The sequence below is a fragment of the Cyprinus carpio genome, chromosome B22, assembly GCF_018340385.1.
Source record: "Cyprinus carpio isolate SPL01 chromosome B22, ASM1834038v1, whole genome shotgun sequence".
NCBI lineage: Eukaryota > Metazoa > Chordata > Actinopteri > Cypriniformes > Cyprinidae > Cyprinus > Cyprinus carpio.
Window position 1 is genome coordinate 15615037 of NC_056618.1, and position 22056 is coordinate 15637092.

Genomic DNA, 22056 nt, shown 5'->3' on the forward strand with positions numbered 1-22056 from the left:
TTGAGATCTTTCTGTTGTTTTTCTCACTGGTTTTTGAACGATAATGTGTCAATGATTTAAACACGTTTCAGCAGATGATGGTGTTTCAAGTGGCACTTTTCCCAAATTGTTTTACACGATGTATTGCTGCATTACAGTACATTACTGTAAAACCAAAATACAGTAACTTGCTGGCAACCTTGCTGCCAGTAACTTATTGCTAAAACACAGGGAAGTTGTTAACAGTGTACTCATCTGTCTGCATCTATCCCTCCTTTCAAGTGGATGTTTCCCTGCAACTATTGGGACTTAACAGAACTGAGAACTACCTCACTGCAAGATACTGTATATTTGAATCATGTTACTGCAGATTTATTTTTTTATTTTTGAATTGGCTTTTTTTTTTTTTTTTGTATTGTTTGTTTGTTTTTTGTAGCTAGTGTTTTGCTCCTTTTTGCAGAATAGACAAGTGGAGTGTGGAGTGAAAAGTGTTGCATACTTGATATTTTATTAACACAATCACCATTTTTGTGAATGACAGACTTGTGAATGAAAGACTTGTGTAAGGCCCTTCTTTATTGTCATTGTACATTGTACAAGATGTTTTGTACTTCCACAAGGTACAGAACAGAAAAATAAATGATAAAAAAAAAAAAAAAACTTAAGACAGACATACATGAAATTAAACAAAATAAGATGCTATTCATTGTTTTCCCTTAACCCAAAACACAATAATTTATTGATTTACTACTCAGATTTTACCTGTTTAATTTGTCAATAGTTAATTCAGTTTTTGTTGTTGGTTTCATTTTATCTGAACATTATAACAGTGTGATTGACACTAGAAAACTTAAAATATTACTGATTCATTCAAATCCGATATCGTCACTCACACACTTTTAGTATACATTTCTAAAAAATATGTTTAGCTTGTACGATTGCTGTTCAGATGTCATTTTTTAGATGTTCATTTGTTATTTGGATTAGAATTATAAAGAACAAAAATATAAAGCTGCAGTCTAACTGAAGTAGAAACCCAGAGCATCAATTTCATGTCCGGCTCTACCTTTCATGCCTTGACAATTTCCTGATCTAACATTAAGAATAACAGGCTTACCCAGATTGTCACATTTGACAGACATTTTTGTTATTCCACCACTTATTTTTTTTACCTTAAATTCCAGACCACAAAATCTGTCATTAAGTCTATTTGGCCACAGTGTTGCAGAAACTATTTTATCCGTTTTGTCAAATTGAAGTTCTTCTTCATGACTTCCTTTATTCATACCAACTTTAATCATCTGGTCATCCTCGAGAAACAGCTGTATTGTTTGTATTGACCCCTGTGGCAGAAATGCATTTCATGTGAATAACTGAATGATGATAATGTGACTAAATCAGTGATGATAAATTAGTTTGGAAAAAAAAAAAAAAACCTTCACCCACCACAGAGTAATCTATGACGATCTTCTTAACGGTGTTGTGGTCGTTATAAGTGGACTTAATGGAGAATTCATCACCTCCTCTCCCACCCACAATCAAAGGTTGTACTTAGAAAAGAATTAAGAGAAAACCAAAGAATAAAGCATAATAAAGTTTTCTGGCATTTTTTAGAGTGCTGAAAGCTGTAAGGTTCACACAGTTTAGTTAACAAGACTGATAACTGCACCTTAACTGACTCCCTTAAATTTGCAGGGCTTACTACAGAATTGCCACCAAAACGGAATTGTATAAACAGAACTGCACTATTGGGTTTTCCAGAAGCAGGTTAAGTGACTTACACAGGTGCGTTTACTTAGAGTAAAAAAAACTAAACAAACCAAAAAAATAAATAAAAGAATTAAAGCTGCAAGAAGCATTGATAAGTCCCTCACACCATGGTGCACATTGGGTGGGTGCTGATGGTGCAGTGACCATCACACACCCATGTGATCAACCATTATGACTGAAATCATAGAATACACTCTTCCTATTTCCCCTTTTTTGTCTTTGATTTAAATCCTCCCTATGGCAGCACCATTTAACATATCAAAAGTATTTTCTTAATTTACCATCTTCAATGCCATAACCAGGGCTGGATTTACCTCTTTTCGTGACAAAGGCAAAATACATGTTTGCGTTTGAGAATGGAGAAAAATGGCCCCAGCATTATGGGCACATTACCACTTTGGCTATTTCTCTAATAATTTTAACGGTCTGGAGTCACAACCACACCTCAAGCAACATGATCTCATGAGAATTCGTATGTATTTTACGTAAAATGTGGCTCTACAAAACATACATTTACTTATGTTTTCACAGGCACTAAAACGTTCAATACTGACGTATTAACATCATTTTTACGTACAATACTGACATGTTTTCAGCACTTTTTATGCTGACGTACTGATGACACCTAAATTGTATGAACAACTTTACAGACTTACAAATTAATCCTTATGAATATTGAAATCGCTGCATTCAATTTTGTATTATATTTGGTTGTCATATCGATGGCATAGTTTTTAATTGCATTATTAAATAAAGTTTTCTCCGACATACTGTGACTAACAATAGAACCATAAAATACACCAAAAAATCTGAATCCATACAACTGCGAGGAACAGAACCAAACTCAAGCCTTTATTCAACGATCTTCATCTCCATCCTGAGCAGTGAGCGTGAGCAGCAATACCCGTGCTGAGCTGACACGCTCAGTACAAATTCAAAAATTGACACTTCAAGAAGCTTAACGACAGGTTTATGGCAGAAAAATCAAACGTTCATTAGCTCTCCCCTGCGTCGTCACAGATTGTGACATGCCGTGTTTCTAGTGAGTTGTGTTTAAATGAGAAATGCACCCCTTCACAGAGTGGATCAGGATAATAATCTGGATAATATTTTCGGCGATTAACAACTTAAATTCTGCTTTGCACTTCACACAAACCTACTGTATTCTGCCAGAGAGGACTGCGGCTGCAACACATCGTCATTTGGACTGCTTTTGGTACTGCTTTTGATATGTTTGCTATAAATAAATTATTATGATTAAACTTATTTTACTGTCATGTTTTTTCTTTATGCTGTACATATTTTTAGGGTAATAGTTATGATTAGTTTTAGAGGTAGGAGTGGGATTAACGACTATAAAAAATATATTTTTAATGCCGTATTGTTAAATTACTAAAATGGTCATTTGCCTGCATATTTCAGTCTGTCACGTTTTATAACTTTTTCATATTCTATATATAAAGTGGGTATATTTATACGCATTGATTTAAATATCTTGATATAAAAGATTTGTAAATATTTTACGTTTTTTGGCTAAAAATATGAAGCAATATTTACGTTTTAAAGATTGAAATACAGTACGTCCAAACTAAATTTTCAGCATCAATAAAAACATTCAAAAATGTATGTTTTGTGCTTGTAAACATTACGTACGAATACCTATGTATAAACAATGAGACCAGGCTGCCTCAAGACCTGATTCAGAAGTTTTATTTCAAGACATTTGTCATGTTTCCGTCCTGAAACATGCGTAAGTTTCCATCCTGAAAACTTACTCATCTCACTCCAAACCTTCCATTGCTAATGCCAAAGAGGTGATATGCAGGCTAATGCAGTAAGAGAGAGAGATTAAGCATGAGTTGATACCTGCATCTGTGTGTCCCTCAGCAGTGTTCAGCAGCTCTGCCACTACGGGAGAAAGAAAGCATGATTTATGTATATAAAAAAAGATGGAAACCATAGAAATAGTTTGTAATTTTTATCCTATTGTTTGTTATATTTAATGCTCAATGTCTTTTGAGGTTTTGGTTCTTTTACTGTTGTAGATAGACCATAGTATAACAAAGATATATAGTGCCTTGAATGTAATGCCTATGTGTAAATCTGGCCCTGGCCATAACATAATGACTAAGTTGACTAAATGTGATGTAAATTGTATGAATCCCCATTTACATATCATCATTAGTTCCTTTATTAGCTCCACCTCCTTGTTAGTCTTACTGCCCTGTGTATTTAAGCCCCTGTGTTTGCTCTGGTTCTTTGTCCAGTCTTTTTTCTGGTTTCTAGCTGTTGAGTGATTGTTCCCTGTTCATGATTCATCTTGGTTCCTGTTTTTTTACTTCACTAAAACTGCAAACAAATCTGCATTTGGATCCTCTTGCCTTTGTCCCTAAATTTACCAAGCATTACAGCATGATAGCACAGATTATGCACAATATTTGTAACCCATGCTGGCAAAATGAGTCGGAATGTACATGGGCTAATTTAGAGCTACAGACAAAAATAATAATAATAATAATAATAATAATAAAAATTAATAAAAATTAATAAAGTTTGATTTTGTTCGAATTTCAGGTTTTCACAAAAAAAAAAAAATTGTTAATTAAGCCCTCGTCTAGAGATCACAATGCTCCAAATAGTAATTAAATATCTGAAATGATATTTATTTGTGTTTTCTGAGAAGAGTACCTTTTCTCTACTCGCTTCTCATGCTGAATGTCATCCATTATGCCCACATAACGCACCCGTATATTAAGTATTCATGCAAACATAATCTGTTATGTTTTAAGTGAATGTTTGGGGAACTGTTGGGGAAAACATGTGATGTGTAACATTATACTAGATCTGTGCAATAGAGTAGGTTTTAATAAACAGGCTGTCTGCCGCATTAATGCTAATCTAGCAATAAAAGAAAATAGGGAATCACTCGCTGCTCTTGATTGAACAACTTTTGTAGTTTTAATTATCAGTTCATTTGTAATGAACACTATAAAGTGATTTTTATGTTAGATTACTTAATTTTCTCATTTGAATTTCTCATTTGTTTAGATGTAAAATGAAAAAGTAATCCATATGAATCCATCAGTTTAATCCAAGCCTTCTGGGGGCATATCAGAGTAAGATCTTAACTTTAGAATCCTATTTTATCTTTTAGGCAATTTAAGTTCGGACAAGATTTAGGTTTGATGGTGGAGAGACGTTTGGAGCACCCAAACAATGTATTGTGCCTTGATGATAAAATACTCAAGTTCAAGTGAGTTTTACTGTCAATGCTCTATATGTGGGGAGACACAAGGTAACGAAGCCAACTTCGGTAAAATCCTGCTTCTACTCCTCTCTGGCTGTCCTCAGTCAACTTCTTGACTGACAGAAGAATGTTAAACACTAATTTTGTGTATTTTTGGATACCAGACAAGACTCACTGTTAACAGGGTTTCGGTATCGACAGCTCTGCTGACTAGTTGTTCTGTTACCGGACAAACTGATATTTTCTGACGTGTTCTGGCATACCTAACCAGCATATGCTGCTTTGTTTTGTTTTGTTGTTTTTTGTTTTTTCCCAAAAGGGTGGGACGCCATCTCTGGGAAAATGCATTAGAAGTGTTATTTGATTACTTAATTTGGCTCATGTTCCATTTGTTTACATAGAGAGGCTAATGACCTACACTGCAGCCAGCCACGAAATGGTGATCAAAATGTTTTGGCTTCATCTTTCAGGACGTGTGTGGGACATTTGGTGACATCACTTAATTATTCAATATGTGCATATGACACTTACTGAAAGAGGAAGTGCTGACAGTATCACTGGCTTCACTCACTCCCACTTTATCAACTCTCCTACAGCGGATCAAGTATTGCTTTCCAGACTCCAATCCAGTCAAAGTAAAGTCTTCATCATATGTGTCTATAGAATGCCATTGTTCCTCAGCTTTATTATGTGGTTTCATTTGTTTGTATTCTACTCTGTACTGCACTTTCCCTCTAGATGAAGATTTCTGTAGTTTCAAGGACACAGTTTGGTCCATGACATTCTTCACTTTTGGTGGGGGCGGCTTGGACATGGGCTTGAACTGTGTGTCTGTCAGTTCCCCTTTTTCATACAGATAGATAGAGGAGCCTTCAATGGAGGGATTGGGGATGGCAGATATTATGAAATGGATTTTTTTGTTATGTTTATTGGCCTCTGCAAACCTCCTGAATTGAGACAAGTCTTTTATCATCTTTACTATGACATTGTGATTACTGAACCACTTTCTGAAAGATTTCACTGGAAAAAAAATGTTAATCCCATCTTGCACTCTTAACCTGTCAGAATGCAGGAAGTTTTCCAGGGTTGAAATATTACTGAACCACTTTCTGAAAGATTTCACTGGAAAAAAAATGTTAATACAAATCATAGATCTGGAGTCGAATGGGTACAGTAAGTGCCAATACATCAAGCGAATCTGTAAAGGTTCTACTTTTGAAACATAATAACAACAAAACTTTGTGCACTCATAAAAATAAAGATAACAAACAAGGAGTGCTGTCTGCAGCCTTTGTCTGCGCTGATCTTCAGATACAAACTCCAGAGATGTCAAGGTCAAGCACACCACTGCATCAATATTTAAATCAAAGAAGAGGGTCATGAGATTGTCTGAGTCTTCAATTTCGATCCCTTCCAATGTCTCGGTAAGAGAACTCAAGAGTTCAATTTCAGACTTTGCATCATTTAACCAGTGGTTAAGCTTGTTAGCATTGAATGGGGAGATCCTGTGGGTCTCCAGGATGTCTTCCAGAGATCCCTCCTCCATATCTCCTCCTCGAATAGCAGGCAAGACCCTGCCAACTTTACTCAGTAGCTTTGTCTTGTAAAGGTCAAATAAGTACTGAAAAGTGTGCAGCCTCTCTTTAATGTCACTGAAAGCATTGACTAGTGTTCTTTTGAGCAGGTCATTGCTTGTTCTTTTAAGTGTGTAGCTTTTTCTGAAAAGTGTGCAGCCTCTCTTTACTCCACCTCTGTATGTGTTTTATTGCCTTATTCCCAGCTCCTCCATATAGCCTAGTTTGTCCTCTCCCAGCTCCTCCATTACAGATTCAGTGTCGGAAATCAGACTTGTGGTGATTTCTCTCTTCATTTGAGCTGCTTTATTGTCCAATAGATGAAGAGGATAGAGCCAAACTTTTATTGGAACCACATTATCTGGATTCTTCTTCAGCAGAGTGGGGAGATTCTTGTATGTCTCAATGGCCTCCATGTATGTGGTGGGGTCCTGATCAAGAGCGAAGTCCCCATAAAATGTGCATGTGATCTTCTCAGACATTGTCTTGTTATGATCTTTCATATCTACAGATGCATCTCCATTAATGGAAAATGAAGGGATGCTCCTGACTATGGCATTCAGTTCTCCTTCAATCTCCTGCTTGTTTTCCTCTTCTGAAATCATTGTATCAAACACCATAATGGCCTGAGCTCCATACAGTACCGCCGTGACCACATGGGTTGCAATTTTCAGGTCAAACACCTCAGGGTGGGTGATCTTGCCCAGCTGGAACATAGTGAGCTGTTCATATTTTGTGGTTTCACTGTAATGCATTGTAACTCTGGACTGTTGTTGTGAGGATTTGGTGTCATGCAGGAACTTGCCAGATCCTCCCACCTCCACGAGCCCCGCCAAGAAACTGGCCTTCAGGGAACCACTTACATCCAGGAGACTGGACTTACTAGAAAGGGAATCAGAGCTACTGAACTTCAGATCTGTCAGGACCTGATGATGAGTGTCCAAATTTTCATTCAATGATTTCTTATCCCAGAGAGTAACACCTGAAAAGAGAAATGGATTTAAGAGTTACTGTATGTATGAGGAAGAGATGTACGGTTGTAAATATAAATTGTAAATGTGTGTGTTAGTTAAATATGTATTAAAAATGTAAAAGATTGGATGACTAATAATTGTCTCCTCTTAAATTTGGATAATACAGAGATATTACATATTGGACCTAACATCAGTACACAGGATCTCTAAGATTACAATTAGCATCTAGACAGATGTACTGTTACTTTCTCTACAGTCAAAAATCTGGGTGTTATATTAGACAGCAATTTATCTTTTGAAAATCATATTTCCCATGTTACAAAAACAGAAATCTTCCATCTTAGAAACATTGCCAAGCTATGAAACATGTTCCCTGTTTCTGATGCAGAAAAGCTAGTTCATGCATTCATGACCTCTAGACTGGAATATTGTAATGCACTGCTAGGTGGTTGTCCTGCATCCTCAATAAACAAGCTACAGATAGTCCAAAATGCAGCGGCTAGAGTCCTTACCAGGTCAAAAAAATATGATCATATTACCCCAATTTTACAGTCTCTGCACTGGCTACCTATTAAGTTCCGTATCAATTACAAAATATTAGTACTTACTTATAAAGCCCTTTAATGGTTTAGCTCCTGCGTACCTAACTAGTCTTCTACCACGCTGCAATCCATCATGCTCCCTAAGGTCACAAAACTCTTGGTAGTACTTGGATAGCAAAGTCCACTAAAGGAGGTAGAGCTTTTTCGCATTTGGCTCCCAAACTCTGGAATAGCCTCCCTGATAATGTTCGGGGTTCAGACACAATCTTTCTGTTTAAATCTAGATTAATGACACATCTCTTTGGCCAAGCATTCACAAAATGTATCTCATAACCTTGTACCTATGTTATATCTGATCAAATGCACATTATAATTATTTTGCTTGGTAGGAACAGCAGGTACGCTAATTTTTCTCTATTTGCTTCTCTGTTTCTGCCACGGGACTTGCATCCTGAGGCAACTAGGAATCACACAAGCTTCAGTCTGGATCCAACCCTTACGAAGATCTGAGATGACCGAACACCTGAGAAGAGATGATGCCAACCCCTCAGAAGACCTCAGATGATACCAATCCTGAACCAACATTCAAAACTACTACATTTTGCTGTAAGCTTTATCACAACATTTAATCATTGCTGTTGATAGTGATCACCATCTGTTTGATTACATGCCATTAACTAACTACAATATTTTTACTGTACTTTTGTGCCATATGGACATCAACTTGACATTTGGATGTCACCACTGATAAGGTACTACTAAATATAATGTAGAAATTTACATTTTATGTAAAGCGGCTTTGCAATGTTTTGTATCATGAAAAGCTCTATACAAATAATCTTTATTTAATTAAATTGAAAATGTTCATGTGTTATAGTTTTGCTACACAAGGACTGGTAATTGGTGTTTTAACATTTGATGAAAAAGAAAAAAAACCTTTCTTTAAATTATTATTATTTTTTTTTTTAGAAAGATAGATACACTACCTGGGATGAAAGAATCTTTGCGGGAGTCGTAAAGCATACCAAGCGACAGAGGTCTTCCTAGGGCTGCTACTTCCATCGTCTCTGATGCTATGGCCATAATAAAGAAAGATAATATTTATAACACATTTTTTTCCATTTTAATGACAATGAATACTGTATAATGCTATAGAAATCCATTAGGTCCCACTTTATATTGTGTCCCTAATACCTGTGTACTTACATAGTAAATAAATGTGTACGTAGTATGTAACCACAGTGTAAGTACACACTGCTACATAGTATTTACAGCTGTGATATTTCTGTAACTACACACATGTAACAACCCTCAGGATGGTTTGTGTACAAATGTGTAACAGGACATTGGTAACAACACTTTTTTTCACTTCACTAAGAACTTGTGTAACAGGACGTGTATAACTACATTTTGTAACAACAATATGTATAAGAGTAATTGGAACCATTTGATCCAGGGGGTGGAGATGGTAGGTTTAGGGATATGTAAAGTGGGAGGAGTTGGATCTCGAGTTGGAGTTGATGCACCACTGTAATACCAGTGTACTTACATCGTAACTCCTCAGGAACTGTCTACTTGATATAAAGTGTAACATTCTGTACACCAAACACAATTTATATGTAAAGCCTAACTTACTGGCCATTGCTGTGTAATATCAGAGTAATTACATGATAAATCTAATATAAAGTGTAAGACTTTATTTACCAAAAAGTGCTGTTAGTCCGGTTACACATTTGTACTTACACATACCATTCAGTGGGTTGTTACATATATGTAGTTACATGAGCAGATACTATGTATACACTGTGGTTACATACTATGCACACATCTAGTTACTATGTAAGTACACATATATTATGGACACAATATAAACTGATACCACCCAGGATAATAAAATATAGTTGCAAACTCATTGCACAACGAAATGTGTTAAGAGGGAATACAGGATCAAGTTAACAACCATCCAATAAGCACACAAAATCTTTTAACATTCAAGATGTTTTGAATATAAAGACAGCTCCTTTTATAATTTTGGGTCAACAAGCAATTTAGGATCATAGTAGGTAAGATTCAATCACAGAACCCTGGAGTTTTGCGATGGTGTATTTCATGTCAAAGGTGGCTGGTTTTCAGTGGTGGACAATGATTAAGGATCATAACTAAGTACAACTGAATTCAGAAATCTTGAAGTCAGAAGTCTTAGCTCATGCCGAGTCGAATGAACACCAAAATTCAAAAATCGCAAGGTTTAGTTTTTTCACTATTTTTAATCGTTCGTAAAACCTACTTTTTCGAACTCGTCCTGAACGGTTTGTCTGATTCTCACCAAAATAGGCTCAGATCATCTTCAGACCATGCTGGCAAAAATATATGGAATTCAAGTTGTTTCGTCCCACCCTTCTCGAATAACACAAGAAGGAATTCTACGAAAAGTACGTAAAAATGGATGTGAGGCTATATCTCCAAAACGGTTTGGCATATTGAGACCAAACTTGTTGTGTGTTATAATAAACATGACCTGAGACTACCTGCAGTGTTTCAGCGCAATGCCCCTTAGTGGTCAGGAGATATGAAAAATGCATATTTTTGCTTATAACTTCTGAATGGTTTGGCCAAAAATCACAATACAGGTCTCTTTAGATTCGGTGAATCATGCCGAGTCGAACCATACCAATGTTTCCATGTCAGCCATTTTGTGCATCAGCCATTTTGAATTTTGTCAAAATATTAAATATTTTAAGAACGCTTAGACTTTGTTACTATGAAAATCGGTATGCATCTTCGGCACCATGCCCTGATGGCACTCAAAACGTTTGGGCGATTATAAAGTAATTTATAAAATTGCTAATAACTTTTGCATACATTATAATATTGTAATGATGTTGATAGATTCCTTGCATCATGCTGAGAACATCAATATCAATTTTGCCATAATTGACTGAACTTCCTGTCCTCCATTTTGATTCATGTTGATAGCCTACTTTCTCGAACTTCTCTTAGACCGTTAGTCCAATTTTCACAAAATTTGACTCGGATCATCTTCAGACTAAGATGGCAAAAATCTATGGATTTTGTGTCAATATATGAAACGATTTTCGTATAGAGCATCAACGAATTTGCTGGTTAAGATGCCAAAATGCATCCAAGGCTGTATCTCTGCAAAGCTTGGACGTATTTGCACCAAACTTTGTATGTGCCATTGTCACCTCACACTAACCACGCCACATCAATTTGGTAACAGCACCACTTATTAGTCAAGAGTAATAAACCATTGATTTATTATTAATTATGAAATTTACAAAAATGCTAACAACTTTTGATTGCATTAGCCTATTGCAATAAAACTAGTCTCAAAATATTCCTTTGCTTATGCCGACAACAGACATACCAATTTTCCCTTAGCAAATCCGAACTGCCTGTCAGCCATTTTGATTTATGCTGTAAACCTACTTTTTCGAACTCCTCCTCAAGCCTAGGTCCGATTTTCACCAAAATCGAGTCAAATCATCTTCAGACTGTGCTGACAAAATGCCAAAATGACTCTAAGGCTATATCGCTTCAAAGCTTTGACATAATGATAGGATATTTTTTTTGTGAGATTTTAAATTAAAACAGAATTTGTGAAAATGATTTGATGATTCGTCACCTGTTGGTCAAAAGTGATAAGCCATTTAATCATATTACTAGTGGTTGTATTTATGATTTTTCAATTACAATCATCCTAAAATTGCTTTTAAGCTATTTTTTAAGCAATTGCTGCTTGCAGCTATATATATATATATTTTTGTTTGTTTGTTTTTTTTATTTCAGCGTGAAAAAAAAAAAAAGATCCTCATAGGCACATAAAAAACATTAAAGGAGGATTCGTTGAGGGCATTTGACAAAATTAGTGTCTTGTATTTGTAGAATGCACACTGAGCACTGCCGAGAGTTCGAACGATCGTTGAATCGAAACCGAAAGTAAAACGCACACACACATTCAAAAGCAATTTTAATACCAGCGTTTTGAGAGCGACTACCTGCTCAGCGCAGATTAATCTACATACAATATCTATGCTGTTATTAGTATGTAGGCTATAATAGGTTGTGTAGTTGTCTATAGCTCTGTATCATGCTTGAAAAATGTGGTCTCTTTGCCCTTTGAGTATTGAGAGAGTAGCCTAGTTTGATTATGGCTGCACTTATTGTTTGCACTTAGTAAGACTAAGAAAGAACTGTGTTGTTTATTTTTTGTTTTTATACTGGTTTTATTTCTATGTTCAATTTGTGACAGGGAGTTCAGTTAGGAGGCCAAACGTTCTAGAAGCTCATAATTTATGTACAGTTCTAAGGTCTGAAGACTCACATGAAATCAGACAGGTGAGAAGCCAGTCAGTTGAGTTTGTGGAAAAACTTTTTGTCCAGCAGTTATATATTTCTAAGCCAATTAAAAGCTAGAAATTAGAGAAAAAATGAAGTTCCTATACACTACCAGTCAAAAGTTTTTGAACAGTAAGATTCTTAATGTGTCTTCTGTTTACCAAGCCTGCATTTATTTGATCCAAAGTACAGCAAAACAGTACAATTTTGAAATATTTTTACTAGACTATTTAAAATAACAGCTTTTGTTTGTTTGTTTGTTTGTTTTTTGTTTTTATGTGTATATATTTTAAAATGTAATTTATTGCGATTTCAAAGCTAAATTTTTAGCATCATTACTCCAGTCACACGATCCTTCAGAAATCATTCATATATTCTGATTTGCTGCTCAAAAAACATTTATTATTATGATTTTGTTGAAAACAGCTGGAATTTTTTCAGCTTTCTTTGATGAAAAGAAAGTTCAGAAGAACAGCATTTATCTGAAATACAAATCTTTTGTAACATTATAAATGTCTTTATCATCAATAAAGCATTCTTGCTAAATAGAGTATTAATTTCTATAGTTTCTTTTCCAGGAAATATAAATTACACTGTCTGTAAGCTTTTGAATGGTATGGTGTATAATGTTACAAAAGCTTTTTATTTCACATATAAATGCTGATCTTTGGATCTTTCTATTCATCAAAGAATCCTGAAAAAAAAAAAAAAAAAAAAAAGTACTCAACTGTTTTAAATATTGGTAATAATAATAATTAAAAAAAAGGTTTCTTGAGCTGCAAATCAGCATATTAGAATGATTTCTGAAGGATCATGTGACACTGAAGACTGGAGTAATGATGCTGAAAATACAGCTTTGCATCACAGCAATCAATTACATTTTAAAATATATTCAAATAGAAAGCAGTTATTTTAAATAATAAAACATTTCACAACATTACTACTTTTGCTGTACTTTGGATCAAATAAATTAAAAATCTTACTGTTCAAAAACTAATGACTGGTAGGTTATATAGATTACACAAATGTTATATTGTAATGTTACATATATATATAACATTTCTGCCCCCCTCTCACTTCTGAAATGATGGCTATGCCCCTGCTCTACTTTATACTTCATTTTAGGTGGTTTCTATAGCGTTATCTTATTGACTAATGTTGAGAACGTATTATGTTACGTGATCCATGTAATGAATCTCTCCACTAGCAAGCAAGATTACCTTCACTCACACAAAACTGGACGTGTACTTTTAAATAAAGGTTTTTTTTTTTTTTTTTTTTTTATGAATTAGCTCTGCTCTCGCTCAGATATTGTGTGTACACACTCAAATCAGACACATTTTTTTTATTTTTTTGCATTTATTTATAAGGGTGCTTCTGAAATTAGTGAGGGTGCTTCTGAAATTAGTGAGGGTGCTCTAGTCTTAATGCACATTTTCTCATATTTTGTCCTGTCTATTGCTATGGTTATCACTGTGCCAATCACTGCATAAATGTGGATGTCCTTCCTGAAACTTTGCAATGTGTGTGTGGCCGAAAAACAAAAGTTATACATTCTTAATGGATTATTGCCTAGAAAGCTTGCAAAGAGCACTCCTTTTATAACCACTAAAAAGCTGTCACTCTTTGTTCATCGCAATCTCACAAAGTTCTGTTATGACCAATGAATCTCACACTGCACAATTAATATATTATTATCATTGTGTATACACTCCGTATGTTATAATGAAAGGATTCGATTGTATAACTCAGCACGGAACAAAAACTGGTGTGTTTCATCCTTTAGGTATGAGAAGCTTTGGTTTGATGTGGTTGATTTAATTGTTTTGATTTGAGTGTTTTCCTTTTTTTTAAGTGTCTTAATTGAATATATACAATTTCTCATGTGGTAACATAATTTATTTGATTTATTCAACCCAAAAGTATGAACTTAATCAATCTATACATTGGATTACACCTATAAAATGTGTAACCTAGTGCATATGATAATTCACACTCATGATGATTAGTTAAAACAATTCAAAATGCACCTGCAGACTATATTTCCAGTCAAGTATTTGGTCATTGAGAATTAAAATAATAATAATAATAATAATGTGTAAAAATCTCACTTCATCTCGTTCTGGTAAACCCATTTCCTGTAATCTTTTGAGTTAAGTGAAGGCGTTAATGATAATCAAACAACAAAAGACAAGGAGAAAATCACTTCCTGTTCTTCACAGCATACAGGTGCTGGTCATATAATTAGAATATCATCAAAAAGTTGATTTATTTCACTAATTCCATTCAAAAAGTGAAACTTATATATTATATTCATTCATTACACACAGACTGATATATTTCAAATGTTTATTTCTTTTAATTTTGATGATTATTACTGAAAACTAAGGAAAATCCCAAATTCAGTATCTCAGAAAATTATAATATTGTGAAAAGGTTCAATGTTGAAGACACCTGGTGCCTCACTCTAATCAGCTAATTAACTAAAAAACACCTGCAAAGGCCTTTAAATGGTCTCTCAGTCTAGTTCTGTAGGCTACACAATCATAGGGAAGACTGCTGACTTGACAGTTGTCCAAAAGACGACCATTGACACCTTTCACAAGGAGGGCAAGACACAAAAGGTCATTGCAAAAGAGGCTGGCTGCTCACAGAGCTCTGTGTCCAAGCACATTAATAGAGAGGCGAAGGGAAGGAAAAGATGTGGTAGAAAAACGTGTACAAAAAATAGGGATAACCGCACCCTGGAGAGGATTGTGAAACAAAACCCATTCAAAAATGTGGGGGAGATTCAAAAAGAGTGGACTGCAGCTGGAGTCAGTGCTTCGAGAACCACTACGCACAGACGTATGCAAGACATGGGTTTCAGCTGGCGCATTCTTTGTGTCAAGCCACTCTTGAACAACAGACAGCGTCAGAAGCGTCTCCCCTGGGCTAAAGACAAAAAGGACTGGACTGCTGCTGAGTAGTCCAAAGTTATGTTCTCTGATGAAAGTAAATTTTGCATTTTCTTTGGAAATCAGGGTCCCAGAGTCTGGAGGAAGAGAGGAGAGGCACACAATCCACTTTGCTTGAGGTCCAGTGTAAAGTTTCAACAGTCAGTGATGGTTTGGGGTGCCATGTCATCCGCTGGTGTTGGTCCACTGTGTTTTCTGAGGTCCAAGGTCAACACAGCCGTATAGCAGGAAGTTTTAGAGCACTTCATGCTTCCTGCTGTTGACCAACTTTATGGAGATGCAGATTTCATTTTCCAACAGGACTTGGCACCTGCACACTGTGCCAAAGCTACCAGTACCTGGTTTAAGGACCATGGTATCCCTGTTCTTGATTGGCCAGCAAACTCGCCTGACCTTAACCCCATAGAAAATCTATGGGGTATTGTGAAGAGGAAGATGCGATATGTCAGACCCAAGAATGCAGAAGAGCTGAAGGTCACTATCAGAGCAACCTGGACTCTCATAACACCTGAGCAGTGCCACAGACTGATCGACTCCATGCCACGCCGCATTGCTGCAGTAATTCAGGCAAAAGGAGCCCTAACTAAGTATTGAGTGCTGTACATGCTCATACTTTTCATGTTCATACTTTTCAGTTAGCCTAGATTTCTAAAAATCCTTTTTTTGTATTGGTCTTAAGTAATATTCAAATTTTCTGAGATACTGAATTTGGGATTTTCCTTAGTTGTCAGTTATAATCATCAAAATTAAAAGAAATAAACATTTGAAATATATCAGTCTGTGTGTAATGAATGAATATAATATACAACTTTCACTTTTTGAATGGAACTAGTGAAATAAATCAACTTTTTGATGATATTCTAATTATATGACTAGCACCTGTATTTGTATCTTTTATAAGAATTTATACAGTGAAATTTGTGTCATACCATCACATTCACATCAATGCAACCAATACATAAATTACTACTACAGCACGAAATTGTTTACAAGAGCATATTTCTTCATTGATCTAGTCACTTGATTCTGCTCTCAAAATGCACCAGATTTATGCATTTCATTTTAAAATGAACAACATTTTCTTACGGGGGGTGCTGTTCATCTATAGTGTACATTTTTTAAACACTTAAAATATTTTAAAGACAAAAAAATGTAACAGTTTTGCAGTAAAATTCACTTTAAAGATTCACTTTTCATTCACGAAGATTAAAAAAATGGCCAAAAATGTGTCTTCTTGTGAAAAAAATAAGTGACGTGACATACAACCAAGTATGGTGACCCATACTCAGAATTCGTGCTCTGCATTTAACCCATCCAAAGTGCACACACACACCGTGAACACACACCCAGAGCAGTGGGCAGCCATTTATGCTGCAGCGCCCGAGGAGCAGTTGGGGGTTCAGTGCCTTGCTCAAGGGCACCTAAGTCATGGTATTGCAGGCCCGAGACTCGAACCCACAACCTTCGGGTTAGGAGTCAAACTCTCTAACCACTAGGCCACGACTTCCCCTTAAGATGAAAATGACACTATGATAAAATTGTTACTCTGAATTTACTCTGCATCACTTAATGCACAGCTCTATTTGACATTGGCTTGTCAGATAGTTTAATCCGTCTATTGCTACAGTATTTATAACTGTCAATCATAGCAATGACTCACGGAATAATTTAGTTGATTCACTCTCAAATTTTTTTTTACACTCGCATTTGTCACCCTGAAACAGTACAAACAAAACTTTCTTCAAATTTTAAATGGATTATGTAAAAAAAAAACCTTGTTTTTCTTGTTATGATGGGAAGATCTGCAAGTTCACAGATCTCGGTAAACTTGTGAAAACAATTAGTTCAGAGTGGATTCTGACTAACCTACAGTAAACATCTGATCTGGTTTGTGCATGACGTGTTGGTATTGAAATAATAACAGGATACGTATAGATTAATTATGTATTATTGTGTTTTTGTATAATAATAAAAAAAAAAATCAAGCTGTAATTTCATGTCCTCTTGGCTGCTGCTCAGTTCGCTTATGCCTTAAGCTGGCTCAGACTTAAGTATATTAAAAATCTTGTAATTTTGATTTTGTACTCAGGTAAAATCAAAAATACTTTTTAATACTTTTACTGGAGTAATATTTTATCAGTGTATCTGCACTTTTACTCAAGTATACTTGATTTATGTAGTTTGTCCACTACTGCTGGTTTTGTTCATGGCTTTTTGTTAAACTTTCATTTTTCTTTTTAATTAAAACAATTAATGAATTAATTAATGAGAAAATACTTGAGTAGCACATTTTCTTTTAAGGACACTGAGTTTATCCTGTAATATTGCTGATCTCTACACATTCACATTTTGTAACACCATCTGCATCTTACCTTGAGTCAATGTTTTGCTTTGGGATGTCATGCGATGAGAAATTACAGCATTCGCCACAGTTAGGGTTGCCAGCCATATATATGCACATAAGCAGATGAAGTTTGGCTGCTTCGGGTACATCAAAGGTGCCACCATTTTAAAAACGCCAGCAAGAAGACCTGTTTGAATGGAAATCAAAGGAGAAGATGCCTCAGTGTCCTGAATACACTGCCTTTGTGTTGAAAATAGGGTGTCAAGGTTTTTAGTGTCCTTGTTTTTTGTCCCATTCCGGAGACGCCAGTTTTAATCCCACTCGGAGCAGGGCTAGTAGGTAGGTAACATATACAACATAAAAACAATATTAAAACTTACATATGCACAAAAGGATGCAAATGCATAAGTGAGCTTCTGTGATCAAGCCACCTGGACTTTGAAAACACACAATCAGTCATCAGTGATAAAACAACAACAAAAACAACTGACAATACATACACAACATGCTGCTATGAGCAAGTAAGACATGCTTCTGCTGCTGTACAAACCACACCTGAATGTGAACTACCCATAGCAGAACTATACAGGTGGAGCTGGGGAAGTTGGAGGGTTCCTGTATGCGCGCTGCAGATGCTGACCAAGTATTTGAAAGATTATGATATGACTGCAGATTGATTTAAGCCTCTTTCAGCCTGTGCCATATAGTTCCATAACAGAACTTTATATTACTGCAAGGTTTTGGACACATTATTTCACTTAAAACAATTATACAGTCCATATATATATGTGTGTGTGTGTGTGTGTGTGTGTGAGAGAGAGAGAGAGAGAGAGAGAGAGAGGGAGTGTATGTGTGTGTGTGTGGGGGGGTGTCTTCTAAAATGGTGTATTTTTGTGAACTGTTGTGATTAATTAATCATATTAAGGGAATAATGTTAATTAATGTGAGTTGTGATTAATTAATCATATTAAGGGAATAATGTTAATTAATGTGACAATTCCACCTCCTACTCCGTGAAACTCCTACTCCATCGGACGAAGCATCCATCATGAAAGCCGGTGGTCCTTGAGTGCTACCAGGTCTCCCTTGCCACGAGTCACCTCCCTTCGCTACTGTTTCTCCCCTTTAATCTCCGGCAGTTGGGTCCTTCCTTGTGCAATATTAACGAATTAAGCAATCTATGTGACATCCAATTAAAAGTCCGTCCATCATCCATCATGCTATGTACACAAATAAAAGCCTGTGTTTGTTGAATTCTGTCTCCGCTAAATTAATTTGCCCATTAAACTGTGGAATTTAATGTCTGTTTGAATTTCATATTGTAAATGTATGCAGATGGAAAAATGAATTGTGAATGGCAAATATTAAATTTTCTTGAAATTATTGATTCATATTATGTAACTGAATAAGTCTGAATGAAAACTTACTCATAATGTAATATCAGGGGGTTGAACATTCCGACATGCAAAGTTATTTGCTCATCTGATTGGACAGAAAGTGAGGCTTTGTTCGTCATTGGACACATGATTTCTACGATAACAACACAAGCCTCGAATCAAGGCTTAATCTATCTGGCAAACCCCTTTATTCTCGAAAACAAGCTCCAGTGCCTCAGTTCAAATGTCACATCACTACATATCAGAGCAAATTACTTTGAATAAATGCTATTCTTTTTAACTTAATTCAACAATGAATCCTGAAAAAAAAGTGTCTGAAAAAAAAGTTTTCCAATTTTTTTTTATGTTACAGCCTTATTCCAAAATGGATTAAATTCATTATTTTACTCAAAATCTACAAACAATACCCCATAATGATGATGTGAAAGAAGTTTGTTTTGAAATCTGCAAATTTATAAAAAACAAAAAAAAAAAAAAAAAAAAAAATCATATGTACATAAGTATTCACAGCCTTTGCCATGACACTCAAAATTGAGCTCAGGTGCATCCTTTTTCAACTGATCATCCTTGAGATGTTTCTACAACTTGATTAGAGTCCACCTGTGGTAAATTGAGTTGATAGGACATGATTTGGAAAGGCACACCCCTGTCTATATAAGGTCCCACAGTTATGTCAGAGCACAAACCAAGCCATGAAGTCCAAGGAATTGTCTGTAGACCTCTGAGACAGGATTGTATCAAGGCACAGATCTGGGGGTATAGAAACATTTCTGCAGCATTGAAGATCCCAATGAGCACAGTGGCCTCCATCATCAGTAAATTGATGATGTAATAATAAAATAATAAAGTAAAGTTTTGATCATAAGTGAATTTTTGTTGTGATGGTAGAATTGTAAAGTTGAGCTTTTGGGGGAGAAGGACTCTTCCTAAGGGAGGTGACCAAGAACCTGATGGTCACTCTGAAAAACCTCCACCATTTCTTTGTGGTGAGAGGAGAACCTTTCAGAAGAACAACCATCTCTGCAGCACTCCATCAATCAGGCCTGTATGGTAGAGTGGCTAGACAGAAGCCACTCCTGAGTAAAAGGCACATGACAGCCCACCAGAAGGACTTTCAGACCATGAGAAACAAAATGTCTCAGGTCTAATGAAACAAAATTTAACTCTTTGGCCTGAATGCCAAGCATCAAGTCTGGAAGAAACCAGACCGCACCGTTCATCACCTGGCCAATACCATCCCTACAGTGAATCATGGCAGCTTCATGCTTTGGGGATGTTTTTTAGTGGCAGGAACTGGGAGACTAGTCAGGATCAGGGAAAATATGAATGCAGCAATGTACAGAGACATTCTTGATGAAAACCTGCTCCAGAGCACTCTGGACCTCAGACTGGGACGATGGTTCATCTTCCAACAGCACAATGACCTTAAGCACACAGCCAAGACAATAGAGGAGTGGCTACGGGACAGTTCTGTGAATGTCCTTGAGTGGCCCAGCCAGAGCCCAGACTTGAACCCTATCGAACATCTCTGGGGAGATCTGTGCACCGACGCTCCCCATCCAACCTGATGGAGCTTGAGAGGTTCTGCAAAGTCTACTTGAAGCAGTATAGCTCTTGACTGCTCTCGTTTTTAAAGGGACAAGCACCATTTTCATATTAACACTATGCATTACTTTAAATTAGTTCAAACGGTGACAGTGTGAAATAAAGCTACACATTTAGAAAACAAAACTACAAGTTACAGTTGGCTCTGAGCTGGGTCTGTTTGTGTATTATAAATCCAGAGTAGTGGAACAGGAAAATAATTGGACATAGCCTACACTCTGTAATCTGTGATGTTTTATGAATAGATATACACTTAATGTTAATTATTGCAAGTGTTGTGTGTTCCTTGGGGTCATTTTGTATATTTTACAACATGTACAGTGACTAAAATAAGGCCTTTATCACAGTAAAGTGACTTTTACTTGTGATACTTCACTGTTGTGCTTTTTTATTTTCATTGCCTCTCTTTAAACCAGTTTTTCTCAAAATTCTGTTCCTGAAAATCAAAGTGATCAGCCAACTTCAGACTTCATAACTTTTTGTTTAGAATCCGAAGGAAGGCAATACAAAAAATGCACAACGTCTTGTTGTTTTTGGCAGCTTGGTCTCAATAAAAGCTGTTGGACTAACAAGAAAGTTTTAAGTTCGACCTTCTGGCTTTATTCAATGTAGCACAGTTAAAGTTATTTATATATATATATATATATATATATATATATATATATATATATATATATATATATATATATATATATATATATATATATATATATATATATATATATATCCTTTATAATACAATACAAATGTCTTTAGTCATTTTGTTAATTCTCTCGATGTTTTTGATTTCCTTATAAATAACGATGATTAATTCATTGTTAAAGTTATGATCCAAAATTATGAAACCTTCAGTTCCTAGTGATTTTTTTTTATTATTATTATTATAATAAAAACATGTCTATAAATCCCCTATTGTCACACCTGAATAGTCTGTTCAGCTCTAAACAGCACACTCATACTAACATTGCCTGTTAATTTAAATTGATTTAATGATGTGTTACCTGGACTTTCTGTGTGTCCTTGGGAAGTTCAGAGATGAAATCTTCTGGCAGTGTCTTCAACTAAAGTCTGAAGCTTACTGGATTTCTGTAGTGATATTTATACGCAGAAGAAACTGACCCTTTGCCCTCATGGACCCATGATGGGGGGGGGGGGGGGGGGGTGCACCCTTGGTACCCTTGGTAAAATATAAACTGACTATTAAACATAGTTTTTGCCAATTCTTTTTTTAGAATTAAAATTATTGGTTGTTTGAATCTTGGGATCAGAAAGTCTCCAAAACTATGCGATTCAACTTAGTCTTCATCA

At 35.7% G+C, this 22056-nt stretch overlaps 1 protein-coding gene across 1 annotated transcript; it reads right to left on the reverse strand.

Annotated features, from left to right (window-relative positions):
• Positions 1-537: 537 nt before the first annotated feature.
• LOC109067578 (verrucotoxin subunit beta-like) lies at positions 538-21824 on the reverse strand. The gene is made up of 9 exons (XM_042748744.1): positions 21750-21824; positions 17775-17933; positions 9073-9159; positions 6788-7552; positions 6312-6700; positions 5528-6101; positions 3616-3657; positions 1426-1529; positions 538-1322 (listed from the first exon to the last, which is right to left on the reverse strand). The coding sequence occupies exons 2-9, from the start codon at positions 17908-17910 to the stop codon at positions 999-1001; spliced, it is 2421 nt and encodes an 806-aa protein (XP_042604678.1). The 5' UTR covers positions 17911-17933; positions 21750-21824; the 3' UTR covers positions 538-998.
• Positions 21825-22056: the final 232 nt, after the last annotated feature.